This window comes from Truncatella angustata (genome assembly GCF_020726525.1).
Source record: "Truncatella angustata strain MPI-SDFR-AT-0073 chromosome Unknown BKA67scaffold_7, whole genome shotgun sequence".
In the NCBI taxonomy this organism is placed as follows: Eukaryota; Fungi; Ascomycota; class Sordariomycetes; order Amphisphaeriales; family Sporocadaceae; genus Truncatella; species Truncatella angustata.
The window spans coordinates 1,956,682-1,970,958 of NW_025763387.1; the positions used below are offsets into that span (position 1 = coordinate 1,956,682).

Here is a 14,277-nt window from a genome sequence, read left to right on the forward strand (position 1 = left end):
CTCAAACTTTACTAATCTCATTTTCCCCAAGAAACCTCATTAATCAAAAGCAAAGAAACGTCTTGCTGATTGAATATCTACCTTGGCTGTTCGAAAATCGTGCGCATTTTTGTATTTTATGTTATAGTACCGAGTATGGAAACAAGCAGCGACATCAGCAAAGAACTCGCCAGCGACCTTGCATCCATGCAAATGACACATGGTACTACCGCGCCTTTCCGCCTCCTCGATCTACCCAACGAAATCGTGTACCTCATCGTCGATTGGCTGTGGGCTACGAAGAAAAGGTTAGTGTGAGCATGTCTCATTTACACCAGCTCGAACCACATCGCTTATGCAAAAGAGCGCAGCTCTGTTCATCGCGAATCGCTGAAGGCGCTCAGGCTCACGAGCCGCCGGTTCGCGAACGACGACCACGTGACTGGTTATGTGTGCCGCCACATCTGCTTTGTAGCCTCGCCGCTTCATCTCGAGGAGCTGCAAGACCACGATTTCTCACGGCTCGAGAATGCTGTTCGGGAGGTGACGTTCATCCCTACGGACTTTGACTGGACGATCCCCAAACAGGCTGCTCAGTTTAGTGCTCGGGAGGCGGGTGCTCGAAATGGCCTATATCCGCCCGATAAGAAGGGGACATTATTATCCTACCAGCAGGAGTCCAAGGATACCGAGCAGCTCTATGTATCGGGCGTGTTTACACGTGCTTGGGGAGAGGTGCTCAAGCAGCTCAAAAGAGTCGACAGTTTCCCCATGGCGCACAGTGGCCAGCTCTTCAAGCTACACCGGGGGAAATATATTTGGGGAACCTCGAATTCAATGGTCCATATCACCCCGGCCGTATGGGCGCAGCTCCTCACGACGGCGTTGAAGGCGATCGCATTCGCGGGCATAAGTCCTCGATCATTAGGGCTGGGTTACTTTCAGTCCGATGTCAGCTCCTCCTGGGTTGCGCAGCCCGGCTTGATCGGAGGACTCCTTGCGAGACAGCTGGATCTGTCCAGGCTGGCCCAGCTAGACATCGCCACAGACGACTTTGGGTCTGTCTACAGTCTGCTGTCGTCTACAGCCGACCATCTCACTTCGCTCCGCATCCGAGACACGTCGCGACACGTGCGTTACCAATCGGACTGGCAGACCGAGATGACGCCGCCTCCCGTCATGCCCAGATTGGAACGGCTGACGATACGCGGCTTCGAGTTCGACGGCCTCGTACTGGGCAACTGGATCACCTCGCTGTCCAGTCTCACAGACATGATGCTCGAGAAGGCTGGCATGCAGTCCGGCCGGTATTTCCAGTGGGCTTATGTCTGTCGGGCGCTTCACGATCACGACAACAGGATCCACGTCGGACTCTCGGATCTCGTCGTGGAATCGCCCATTGCCCGACAGTTGTTGATACCGTCCAGCGGCTGGCACTGGGGCCATACGCCCGGTGCCGCGCAGAGGCTGGAGCAGGATCAGGGGTTCTGGGATCAGTTGGAGGATTGGCTGCAGCGTCGGAGTGACGATCTCTGGACTGTGAATGACTTCAAGACTTGTTGTCGCAATATATAATAGATAACTTCTACGTAGTGGTTTAGAATCTCGGAAACGGACTTCTAATTCACATTTCATTATTGATGACCGGTTAAGAAATCCCAGACAATACAGTCTCACCATACTGACGGAAGCGCGTATCGCTTCAGTCGAGCCCCAAACCGAGGAAACATCGCAACCCCTGAAGAGTAGTAAAACCTGCCCGATGACCATCCAAGAACGCCCCATCGAGTATCAGTGTGACAGCTCCCGCAACGGCTGTAAAATGGTGGCCTGCAATCTCGTCAAGAACTAAGTTCCAAGAGAATCCCATATTAGTTGATCATCGAGCCTGCAACATTGCGCACCGTGTTTTGGGCGTCAGCGAGCTTTCTAATTTGGCTAGTGACGATTGGCTTCAGCGAGCTTCAGCCCAAGCGGCATGTCTCTCAGTATCTGGGCGGCTTGCTCCTGATAGCCGGAGCCGGCGCTTTCGCCGCATCGGCCAGCAGGATTTTATCCGTGCCCATGTCGCGGACGATATAAAGATCCCGAGTCCGACCTCTCGGTGACTCGAAGATCACGAGGCTTTTTCTCCAGCGACTCGCTGTGTCCGAATCTCTGAAGCGGAAGTAGAACCCGGCAAAGCTGGGGAGCGAAGTGCTGGCCACGATCTCCGTGATGGCCGAGGGCAGGCGCAACTGCACCTCGGTGGGATCTTCCGAAGACTGTCGGCTCTCGAGCGACAGCTCCTGGTGTATCGTCCTCGGCTGGATTCTCCTGCAGTAGGACTCGGCCTCACTACTGGTACGGAAGCCTAGTATGAGTTTCCGGGACTCGATTTTGATTTCTACTCGAATGAGAGAGGTCATGTTTGGTCAATAGTGGTTTAACAAATGAATCAGCGCAAACGAAGCAGTAGTGCAACGAGCAGAGGCGGACAATAGCGGAGGCAGTCTCTTATCTTACCAACAGCATGCAGCCATGATGATTTTGAAAGCTGCATTACGGAGCCAGATCCTACTTGGGACTCAGCCCCATTGACCTAATGCTGTGCGACCCAATATTTGTGACCTCCTGATAGCAGTCCATACCCCAAATCAGTGGGCGAATATGCTGCGTTTTCTCCAAGGTTGTTCTGCGGGGGTTTGAAACCCCCAGTACATATCATGCTTATTAGCATCCTTGCTTGCACACCTAGGCTAGTGGAAGCAAAAGTTCGTGCACAGCCTTGTTGACCGACTTCAGGTATTCATTTCGAGTGCATTGCCGTTTTCCGTATTAATCAAAAGCACCTCAACTTTCAGGCTCTGTATTCAAACTGCGATTTGGCGCCGAGTAAGCTACCTGCCGAGAGGATTATTTCCCAGGTCTATGGCTGCCTCCGGGGATAATAGAGTCGACCTTGAGAAGGGTGGTGGCAGTGTTGATCAGCTGAGTAGAATATCCGAGTACGAGGCTAAGGACAATGCCTCGGAGCGTCAGTCTCTTATCTTGTTGTTACACAAAGACCACCCGGCTGCCCGGCTGACGCAATATCGTAGACCCTTCAAACACATCACAAGTGGGATTGCCTAGGAATTCGACCGATGGGCTAGGGCCTCGGAGTTGTCCCGCCAGCCCGACTCCAAGCTCTCCGGGGCACTCCGTGGGACGGGGAACTATAGCGAACAAGGGGGATGCAGCGTCCGTAGCAGGCACTATAATCGGCGCTGACACGTACGACTATGCTCGCTCGGCAAGTCTCTTGGCAGGAAATGCACCTGGGAGCGTGTTCACCGAAAATAACAATGACCTCATTTTTGCCCTGCAGCATCATCAAAAAGGTCTGGTCGTTCCCATCGAGAAGAAGTATGTGAATACTTTTTCTAAGCTTTTACATGATATCCAGGATCGTGTGTTGAAAAAAGGAGACCTTGGCCCAGCTCCGCTCACGCTGACGACGCATGACGATTGGAAGAGGGAAAATGGCCAGAGTTTCAGGGTAAGCTTTGCCGAAATGCAGAGAATGAGGTTGCGAAAATTGCAAGACAAACTGGTGCAACACGCTATAGCCGTTCAATTTCATAACGAGGAGCCGAATGAATGGGAGAACGACCTCAAAGAATATAGTGAGTACATATTTATTAGTTGGTTAGTTGTAGGATCAGAACGCTGAAATTCTTTTCTCAGTCAAAGCGATACAAGACTATGAATTCATGATGAGCGGCAGCTCAGCCACAAGGGATCCTTTTCTGGCAAGTGGCGAGCGATATGTCGATGATTGGGTGATTCGCAGAGCTCTTAATGGCGTGCATCTTGGAAAATTGCAGGCACCCATAGTCGTCCCTGCTCCATGGAATACGTCAAAGGATAGTCTCCCTATCGGGGAAATACGATCTCAGCATGCCGCTCAGGTACTGGTGAAAGGTTTCCAGGAAAGACTTCTCATGGCGACACTCGGCGGCTTCTTTCTCGTAGGGCCCATGTGGCTGATGGTCAAGCTCAACGACCAAACCACATCTCTCATAACAACGACAGTCTTTGTCGTTGCATTTGGACTTCTAATGGCCTCGACTCTGGACAAGCCTAAGGAGGTAATGTCCAGTACCGCTGCTTACGCTGCTGTGCTCGTGGTTTTTGTTGGCTTGGGCACGACAGATAGTGCGTGATTATGATCAAGTCGCTTGAGTGAGAGCTGGTGGTGTACCAAATCCATAATTTCCCAGAAAAAGTCGAGATAGGAAAAGTTCTCCTGTTTGAACTCTTCTGATGTGCCGGCAGTGCTCTACATGAGATTCGGGAGGACCGAGATAATTGTGTCGAGATTCACAAAACTCAGATAGATTGAACAAAGCATTCAGGCTGGGTTACTGCCGTTTCGACGTGGAGCTTCAAGTACAAACCGACAAACATAATGTGCTTTACACGAATCAATATCTTGTTGGAGAGATAGAATGTAGATATGTAGGGTGATAGTGCACTCCACACATTCATGAGTTCAATGCAATGCTGCCCTTCAAAAGGGCGGTGATTGGTCTCATGATGGAGATGTAGGACATCGCCACTTGGCATGACCCCAAAACACCCCCGACAAGTACATTTTAGGCAGATCCTATGTATTATTTGAGGTACACTCTACTAGTATAGTACGCTCATATAACGTTTACGTTACCCAGCATTTACATATCCTCTTAAGTGGCATAAAGCGTCACAAGGTAGAATACCTTGCCACCGTGAGGCAAAGTTTGGGATCCGCCTTTACAAGGTACCTTACCTAAGGTACTGTAAAAGGCTGAAGGTTGGCCTAACCTTACCCACAATCAGCGGCATAATGGTTACCACAAGAGAGTAGACACCCTCGAATCAGAATTAGTGGGGGTTTAGCTGGTACTTGCAGCACTTGCTACGAGACGGAATAACTTGACGAAAAATAGGAAATAAATTATTCTAAAAGCTGGAGAAAATATGCTGAGCTAGGCTTGACTTCTTGATGCATCCTAGACCACTGTGTAGTGGTTAATAACCTAAGTAAACATGGTGCGTTTTGGTGGTACTTCAGTCGTGTCTACTCTCTTGTGGTAACCATTTTGAGCAGGAATCCCGAACTTAACGTAAACCTTCATCTGCTCGCCCACAAACTTGACAAATCAAGAGTAATCTACCCATGGTCGTTTGAGCATCTAAATCACCAGTCCTGCCGATCCATGGCATTGAACTGCCGCAAAATCGCATAAATAGGACACGTCGCTTCGGTCCCAGCACTCAGATTCTACCGCACGCAGTTCATCTATCGACCTTTTCCCTGTCATTGTTCACGATAATGACACCAATGTCTCTGATGACAGCCAACATGATATCTTGGTACTGCCTTCCCGCAGAGATCCGTCTTGTGGTCTTGGAAATCTTACTGCAGGACGGCTGTAGCTTGGCTGACTTCGCCATAGTGTCGCGAGAGTGGCAGACGATCATCGAGCGGCATAACTTCTCCCGGATCAAGCTAACGTCATCACGCCTCGCCAATTTTGGTTTGATGGTTCGTCGTAACAGGAGTCTCGTGCGCTACATTTGGCTGTGCTTGGAACTCCAAGAATATAATTGCACCGAATGTGAACCTCAAGATCCGGAGTCGGAGGGCCTAAGCAATGCAGACAATACCCTGATTACCACAGCATTCCTAGATCTCTTCTCAACCCTTAGCGTATGGGAACCAGACGGTAACTTGCTGTTAGATGTCAGCGTCTACTCCCCCAGCGACTCAGAGCATTGGTTTAAATATCTGACCTTTGAGCCTGATGTTACTTCCGATGTGTGCAGCCGGGGTCAACACACAGAGCAGTCAATTTTGGTCAAAGCTAACGACCACTACCACGGATTGATTGCTAGCAGTCGATATTCCATTCCTACCTCTACTGCTATCGATAAAGTCTTTGACGAAATCATGGGCGAGGGACCGTTTGAGGACGAAGAACAAGAACGCCAGCGGTGGCAGCAACTGCCATTAGTCCCGGCAGTAACAGGTGTGCTCCTCCGTCAACAGAACCGCCGACGATGGAAGCCGGCCGCGTTGGCACATATGTTTGCCTGTCTTCCTGGACTCCAGGAAATTCATTACGAGCCTTGGAGGGAATGGCTTGATATTCAGCAGCAGTGGACGGACCAATGTGAGTGCTACTGCGTCAGTTTATCGTTCTCGGCCACTTCTGTGTTCTAGTTATACTACTGGCTGCTCATAACCTGATAATACTCTTGTTCTTTGTAGCTTTGCGATTTCTTTTTGAATCGCTCGCTTCCGATCGACTAAGGAGACTCGTACTCTTCGAGAATTTTAACCAAACGTACCCAGCTAGTTACATGGATTTGGGCTGCGACCCTATGCGAATATCATCCTCTTATGTGGGCCGGGCGGTTGCTAATGCCAGTCTTACGCTCGAACACCTTTCGGCGTCGTTCATAGTGGACGCTAGCGATTTTTTTGCTGCTCGAGAACTTTCCTGGAAGTGGCCTAACTTGACTTGGCTTGCGCTGACTTCACGACTGCTCGTGCCAGAGGGGAGCCCGATGGAGTTGGATGACATGCTCCGGGCAGCAGCAGCGGCGGCCATGAAAATGCCAAATCTCAGAACAATGGAAATATGGAATGGAGCAAAGGGATTGGCGATGCTCTTCAGGTACCAGCGAGCTGAGCGAGGGCGAGCTGCTGTGATAACCTGGAGAGGAACATGGGAATTGACCCTGCGACCTCCCGTGATCCAGGCTTGGGACACCGTAGCACTGAGGCATCGTGGCCAAGGACATGTTATTATGAAGGAGTTGCTAGATGATGGTGCTTATGTCAAGTCTCATGGTGATGCCATACGCCATTTGAAATTGTCAAGGCCGGTCATTCTCCCTGTCTCGTTGCGGCAGATTCACATGGAGCACATAATCCGTGAAGAAGTGCAAAGCCAATAGCTCAGTCTCTGCTACTAGTCTAGAAATATGCGGAATAGCTTGGCCTGGGACATTTCCTTTGCTACGAGCACCAGCGAATTTCGTGGATCCAAATGGCAATATCACAAAGGGTGGATCAATCGTCTGGCCCGAATTGTTGGGATGGGAATCTTCAATTTCACTGATTTGCTATGCTACAATATATGTAGCGGTTTGATAGTACGACTGACATGAATTGACCATCTTCCTGGCTACCCTTGGTGCATCATTCAATGAGTCTAAGAATCATTAGTCGGGTCTTGGTTTCAGCTGATTCTTTCGAACCGGCTTACTTATCCAGAACACCGCGGAAAGGCGCCCGACTTGTCGATCTGGGTCACTCCAGGACTCTGGCAGTGATGCCTCCACTATGCTCACTCGAGCCAGTAGATAGGAATGGTCAGCCAGGCTGTATAGCCTACATGGATGTTTCCTGAATAACCATCTTGCTAGGGGGAAACATCGGCAGCTCAGAGGGAAAGGAATTTGGAACATGGAAGACACCAGTGAAGTAAACGACTCACATTGGTGGTGGTGGTGGTGGTGGTTGTTGTTGTTGTTGTTGGAGGAGGAGGAGGAAGAGAGACAACAACGAAAGAGGGAGATCAGATGCTTATTATACTTGTCGGTAATCTAGGTCTTCTTTCCTATATGCTAGGACTCAGCTAGGACTCTGAAAAACAGAAAGAAGGGACTGTATTGTCATAGCACAGCAGTAAGCGATGGCAGCAGGAGGAAACGTGTGGCGTTCCATCCTCCAGGTTGCACATCTCCTCATTGCAGTAGTAATCAGCAGCGGAATTGGTCTTGCCATGATCCACGGCATGCCCACTCACGGCAAAAGTTCGTCAGGGCAACTTCAATGCTGCTGCATTTCTGTTCTCCGAGGTAGCAGCATGTGAAGAAAAAAAAGCAGTGTCCAACACTTTTAGCAAATCCAATAGACATGGAAGTTCCTCTCGTTGAAAATAATGCGGTAAGCCGAGGTGAAATCGGACCGTAGCTGGGTAAGCACAACCTGGCACGGGCAGCTCAGGCTTCTGGGCTGCATTACGACCATCTAAAGAGCGAGTGGTGAAATGAATGCAATTAGGCATATCATTAATGTACAACCCGGAGCTGATCTTGAGCTAAAATGGGAGCTGGTAGAGCCGGGCGTGTCCTGTTACACTCTTCTGCAGTACTCTTCGATGGATACCTTCACTTCCAACGCCTCTGAAACTTGGCAAGCCAAAGTGCGAACCTGGAATTACTCTTACCAGGATGAGTTTGCTGCTCATCTCAGCAACTTTGTGTGGGGTCTGTTAAATGGAAGGAGGGTGATACGGCGGGTTTCTTGGTACGCCACTATGCGAGGGTCACGAGACGCAGGTATTGTATAGTACCTACCGTGTCTGGACTTCATGATATGAAATAGTCGGATATTGATGCCGAGTAAAAAAGTTTTCATTGGAAGGCATGTAACGAAGCCTATACTAATCAAGTAGAATATACATTCGGCGATATCTGATACGATTAAGCAGTGATAGTGGCAGACGCTGAGCACCGTTGTCAATATTCCTGCCAAGTCGGATCCGGACGCGGGAAAGAGCCGATGCACCCTGCAAGCCCCGTTGTAGGATTTAATGGGAATAAGAAAGCTTGTGATGTGCTGGCGGCAAGGGAAATCAATGACAGAGACAGCGTTTTAGTGTGGTTGCGGTAAATTCATAGTTAAGTATAAGTAGACACATTATCGGGGGAGCTTCTGACATTATTACAGTTTTTAGATCACCAAACTCCACTACATCTCGATCTGTGAATAGAACGATGTGTATTACGGATCCAATCTACGTAATGTGTTCATACGCAGAAATATCGCTTAAAGCCAGCCATCTGCAAGCCCCTACAGCCGAACTCTGCATAGAAAGAGGCGAGGAATGGCATGAAGCCGAACTATGGCTTATCGATGCGCCTTGAAGACCCCTCTACAGCATGTTGTCCGCACATCTTTGGTCAATATTAGGATAGACCTCGCCTTGAGCGGAATCGAGACTCGCTTCGTGTACTCGCCAAACAACGTTGATGTTTCTTTGGTCTCAAAGCAGGGCTATCACTAGGCACTTGGTCAGCCTTTCCGGCCGCACGTCCTAAGGGTCTCGGAGGTACGTTGCATCATTCTGAATTTCTGATCGTGGGGCTGGGAGACACCACCGTAGAGATAACTGTTTGAATGCCATTCGTTCATACTGTTAAGTATTTTGTTCATAATAACTTCCGTCTATTATTAGAGAGATCGACTATTACGGCATTATATTTGACCATCTTGTCCCCCCACCCCCCGATGATTCAGATCCAGAGGTGTTACAAATTAATATTATCGAGATGGATGACGATGAAGGGGTATATGCAAATAAATACTTAGCGTTTAAGGTTGATCCGACGGAATACACAGGGAACAACGTCTTAGCTGTCCCAAGATGTTGCCAGCACCGGAATGGCACGCAAGTTCGCTCCAGAGTAGATAGTTCAGTAGCTAAGAGTAAGAGATCCGTCTGGGCATGTTGCTGCGAGGAACAAGTTCGGTGCAATGGATCATGCTGGTTAGAAGGGACAACGTGACCATGGGGTTCTGCATGTATACGCCGATCGAGCTGTTCGGGGCGGGTGCCATAGTACAGATCCGGGTTGCCAGGTACAAGTTAGCCGTCGGTCAATGGTCGAGATTGAAAAAAACACGCAACAAGTACAATGAAAAGATTTGCTCAAGCCCTAGACCTTCCATACGATTGAATAAACCCGGTGACCTGGATGAAACCAACATGGATCTCATCTCCCAATAGAGGGTCGGCTAGATGGAGAGTCTGCAGAAGTAACGCACTTCTCAGACTTGTGGCTAGAAGCAGAGCAGTGTGCTCGAGAATGTTTGAGTGGAGGCACCATTGGCAGCTCGTCTGCGGAGGCGTCTGAGTCACAAAAGGAATATACTACATTAAAACTATGGTTCGGTGGCCTGAGTATGTCTTGACTTGTATATTCGATGGTCTCGTTGACGGCTGTATACTTTTAATCGGTTACGAAGGCTAAAGGTTTCCTTGAAAGCCCGTCGTAATAAGGGAAAATATAAAACGAGGTTGCCGTCTCGAGCTTCCTTTACCATCGAATAGGATCGACTAACGGCCGCGTACTGTAGAGGCTACCTAAACTGGGTGCGGTATTTTTGTTATCAGCTAGAGTACGAATTAGAGGGAAATGAAAAGTAAGAAGATGCGTCCATGCGAGCGAAAGCAGTAAAACAAAACGAAGTATTTATCATGAACCGTCGACCTCACTGTTGAGCTATACCGGTACCTTAACTAACGAACCTTAGGGTCTTGTGTCAAGGAACAAAAAGTTCGGCCCATGAAGCAGGGTCCTGACTGGAGTGGCGGGCGGGCCATGTGGGGCGATTTAAACCAATCGAAAACGGAAGCCTCGACCGTGACACACGAATTACATGCAACAGCCAATTTCACAAAGCTCCAGACTCAATCCAAGAGTTGTTCCTGACTGAACTCTTTCCGACAAAGCCTCCTAGAGCGTACTCGACATCGACCTTTGATGGTCTCCCGATCGAACTCACAAGACTGCCTCCGCTCCTCATCGCCGGCATGAGCGGACGGCTTATAGCAGCGGCCGGGCGTCTCCCCTTGACGCGTTCGGCCGCCACCCAAGCTGCCCGCCAGTATCACCATGTACCATCCGGCGGTCTTCTTCGAGCCGATGCTGCCGTTCGAGCTACCAGACAACGGATGTGGAGGGGGGGCAACGCTTTCCATAACGCCGTCGTAGTACGAAACGCATCCTTCGCGCGGTTCCTGCCCAAGCTGGCGGCGAAGCTCTTCAGGATACCGGCTATGGCGGGTGGTGTCACCGTCGCTGGGCTGGCATGGATACAGTATCAAGCTACGCAGGCCGGAAACTATGCTTGGGACGTCTTCAACACGACAAAAGACACAGTATCGGGTGCGGCAACGGGCATCTTTGACGGCTTCAAGGGAATTGCAGATCAAACAATGCGAGGATGGGAGAGCACGAAAGAGCAGGCCGAGCTCCCAGAATGGATGCAAAAGGTATTGAGGCTTCAGGAGGAGATTGGAACGGGAAAGAACGGCGGCGACGGCGGACCCGGCGGCGAACCACCAAAAGAAAGCCGAACCGGAGCTGCCGTAGCTGCTGGTGCCAGTGCCGCGGCATACGGCTACGAACAATCATCCGAGGACGATCCGAGAAGCGACGAGGAGATTGCCAAAGATGACCAGATGATGGTCTTGACCAAGAAGATGATCGAGATTCGCAACATTCTATCCAAGGTTGGCCAGGCCAGCACACTAAACCTACCATCGATTGTAGTCATTGGATCGCAGTCCTCAGGAAAGAGCTCCGTCTTGGAATCTATCGTCGGCCATGAATTCTTACCGAAAGGCTTGAACATGGTCACACGGCGACCGATCGAACTTACCCTGATCAACACGCCTGGATCGAAAGCCGAGTATGGCGAATTTCCCGACCTGGGATTAGGCAAGGTTTCGGATTTCTCGTCTATCCAGCGAACCTTGACGGAGCTCAACCAGGCCGTTTCGGATGCAGAATGCGTATCGGACGACCCAATCCGGCTGTCGATTTCATCGCCCCATGTTCCTGATTTGTCGCTCATTGATCTACCTGGATATATCCAAGTCGTCGGCCAGAACCAGCCTCTAGAGTTGAAGCAGAAGATCTCGGAGCTTTGCGACAAGTACATCCAGGCACCCAATGTCATTCTCGCCATCTCCGCGGCTGATGTAGATCTGGCGAACTCGACCGCCTTACGCGCAAGTCGCCGTGTGGATCCGCGAGGTGAGCGTACAATCGGTGTCGTCACAAAAATGGACTTGGTGGACCCGGTTAGGGGTATGTCTATCCTCACCGATAAGCAATACCCATTGCGACTGGGATATGTTGGTGTGGTATCACGTGTCCCAGCGGCCTCTGGCGGCTTGTTCAGGAAGGGCGGCGGAAACCTGACAACTGCCATCACCAAGAATGAGAACGCTTACTTCTCGGCCCATCCCCTGGAGTTTGGATCCGACGCTGAAGTTAGCGTGGGAACCTCGACGTTGCGCAAGAAGCTCATGCACGTGCTTGAGCAGACTATGTCTGCCAGCCTACAAGCCACGAGCGATGCAATTCAACAGGAACTCGAGGAAGCAACTTACGAGTTCAAGGTCCAATACAACGACCGTCCGCTTTCTGCAGAGTCGTACTTGGCCGAAAGCCTTGATGCTTTTAAGCATTCATTTAAGCAATTTGCAGGGGAGTTTGGCCGTCCACAAATGCACGAACTATTGAAGAACGAGCTAGACCAGCGAGTATTGGACTTACTGGCGGCCCGATACTGGAACAAACCAATCCATGATCTCTCAGTACCCGTTCCAGAGCCAGATCTCCTGGCGGATCTACCTAAGGCGGATCCAGATAATCCTTACTGGCATCGCCGCCTGGACGCTTCCACGTCGTCTTTGACCAAACTTGGTGTCGGTCGTCTAGCTACCAACGTTGTGGCTTCGGCCATTCAGTCACACGTCGATAAGCTCATTAGCCAGTCCACCTTTGTGAACCACCCTTTTGCGCGGCAAGCTATCACGGAGGCTGCATCTAGCATTCTCAACGATAGGTTCTATAGCACCAGCGATCAAGTTGAGAACTGTATTAAGCCCTTCAAATTCGAGATTGATATGGAGGACCGGGAATGGTCCAACGGACGAGAGCACGTTCAAGGTGTTCTGAAGAACGAACTCGAGGCATGCGAAGGGGCAATGAAAGGCCTTGAGAATACTGTCGGGGGCAGGAGGAAGCTGAAGGAAGTGATGACTTTCGTGGACAAGGCACGGAAAGGTGATGTTATTGTCGAAGGCGAAAGCTCAACTGGCGCAGGCGGCTTCAGCGCTGCATTACTGACAAAAGGTAAGATTTTGCTTTACCCACCCATCACAAGTATCGGGTCACTAACAAGTCCCAGGCCGGGAAGCAGTCTTCCTTCGTGATCGTGCTGAGATCATAAAAATGCGCATGTATGCTGTCAAGTCGAAGCAATGTGCCAACATGAAGAACAAGTACTACTGCCCTGAGGTTTTCCTCGACGCCGTGTCCAGCAAGCTTGCCTCTACAGCAGTGCTCTTCCTCAACGTAGAGCTACTTTCCGAGTTTTACTACAACTTCCCGCGAGAGCTAGATCAAAAGCTTGGTCGCCATCTGACACAGGATGAGATTGAGCAGTTTGCGAAGGAGGATCCCAAAATCAAGAAGCATCTGGAGGTGATCCGCCGCAAGGAGTTGCTAGAGCTCGTGCTCGAGAAGATGCAGAGCCTGAGCCAACTGGAGGGCCGTGAGAGGGAAAGAGAGAGGGGCAAGCCGCATAAGAAGTCCACCAGCGAGAAGCATAAGGGTGGGTGGGGTCTGTTCTAAGGGCAGCGAGGCGGAGAAATAGAAACACTGCTTTTATGATAAAAACACGTCACGATGGGTTTACAAGGAGTTCAGGGGCTCGACTTGGATGCGTTAGATCGTCCAAGCGGCTGGTCGTTACCGAGATATCACACATTTTCACACGGAGGCTCTCTCAGCTCTTATGAGATAGGCTTGATCCCCTCTTAGTACTTATTTAGTCACTTTTTCCGTGAATATGATATATTCTTTCGAGATCTTCTTTTTCTACAAGATTTGACTCTTTCGGTTTGCGGCTGCTCAGTCATGCCCGTTTTGTAGGCAGATACAGTTCGGAAGAGGCTGCTGTATTTCCCGACTTATCAGGCACTGCTAAGCACCCATGTCGGCCTCAGCCCTACAAGTATACCAAACGCTCCCGCCCAGGCGAGTTCCGTCACTTCCCGTTTCCTTGTGTACAGATCCATAGGTTCTTCGACTCCCCGGGACTCCACCGTGGTAGGTATCCATCACCTGGGCAAGTCACTTTGTTTGATAGATTTGCTCGCAATGCAATGACTCTTCGGCTACTACAACCCTTCTTAAACCCCATGGATCAAGGAAGGGGCACTCTTGTACATGCATTACAACATCGCATGGTTCCCGGGAGGCGTAAAATATGACAGCTAAGGACAGACGAAAAAACGGTGCACGTTCTCCGGGACACAGAAGTTCAATTTCAACACAGCCCAGACTTTGAAAATGTCGACGAGTGATGGAGCACGGCAGCTCACGGAGGAATTGTTTTTCACCATGTACCATAGGTCCTTCACAGGCCGGATGTGAGACTTGATGGGATTGAAAGTTCAATGTTGGCCAAGACAGTGG

The 14,277-nt window shown here is 50.2% G+C and overlaps 4 protein-coding genes across 4 annotated transcripts; all 4 read left to right on the forward strand.

Annotated features, from left to right (window-relative positions):
• Positions 1-135: 135 nt before the first annotated feature.
• Positions 136-1,554, forward strand: BKA67DRAFT_538878 (uncharacterized protein; the record flags this gene model as incomplete). Its single annotated transcript, XM_046100538.1, has 2 exons — positions 136-287; positions 318-1,554. 2 exons carry the CDS (start codon positions 136-138, stop codon positions 1,552-1,554), a joined length of 1,389 nt encoding a protein of 462 aa, XP_045955375.1.
• A 1,870-nt stretch (positions 1,555-3,424) lies between these two features.
• On the forward strand, positions 3,425-4,249 carry BKA67DRAFT_375180 (uncharacterized protein). Its single transcript, XM_046096516.1, has 2 exons — positions 3,425-3,626; positions 3,694-4,249. Exons 1-2 carry the CDS (start codon positions 3,515-3,517, stop codon positions 4,164-4,166), a joined length of 585 nt encoding a protein of 194 aa, XP_045955376.1. The 5' UTR covers positions 3,425-3,514; the 3' UTR covers positions 4,167-4,249.
• A 1,098-nt stretch (positions 4,250-5,347) lies between these two features.
• Positions 5,348-6,948, forward strand: BKA67DRAFT_522331 (uncharacterized protein; the record flags this gene model as incomplete). Its single annotated transcript, XM_046098364.1, has 2 exons — positions 5,348-6,158; positions 6,257-6,948. The coding sequence occupies 2 exons, from the start codon at positions 5,348-5,350 to the stop codon at positions 6,946-6,948; spliced, it is 1,503 nt and encodes a 500-aa protein (XP_045955377.1).
• Positions 6,949-10,447: 3,499 nt separating this feature from the next.
• On the forward strand, positions 10,448-13,667 carry BKA67DRAFT_576094 (dynamin family protein). The gene is made up of 2 exons (XM_046103547.1): positions 10,448-12,930; positions 12,986-13,667. The coding sequence occupies exons 1-2, from the start codon at positions 10,596-10,598 to the stop codon at positions 13,429-13,431; spliced, it is 2,781 nt and encodes a 926-aa protein (XP_045955378.1). The 5' UTR covers positions 10,448-10,595; the 3' UTR covers positions 13,432-13,667.
• Positions 13,668-14,277: the final 610 nt, after the last annotated feature.

Coding starts and splice junctions, on each gene's coding strand:
- BKA67DRAFT_576094 (XM_046103547.1), top strand. CDS start 10,596: ATGAGCGGACGGCTTATAGCAGCGGCCGGGCGTCTCCCCTTGACGCGT. Junction 12,931..12,985: donor CGCTGCATTACTGACAAAAG/GTAAGATTTTGC, acceptor AACAAGTCCCAG/GCCGGGAAGCAGTCTTCCTT.
- BKA67DRAFT_375180 (XM_046096516.1), top strand. CDS start 3,515: ATGCAGAGAATGAGGTTGCGAAAATTGCAAGACAAACTGGTGCAACAC. Junction 3,627..3,693: donor GAACGACCTCAAAGAATATA/GTGAGTACATAT, acceptor TCTCAGTCAAAG/CGATACAAGACTATGAATTC.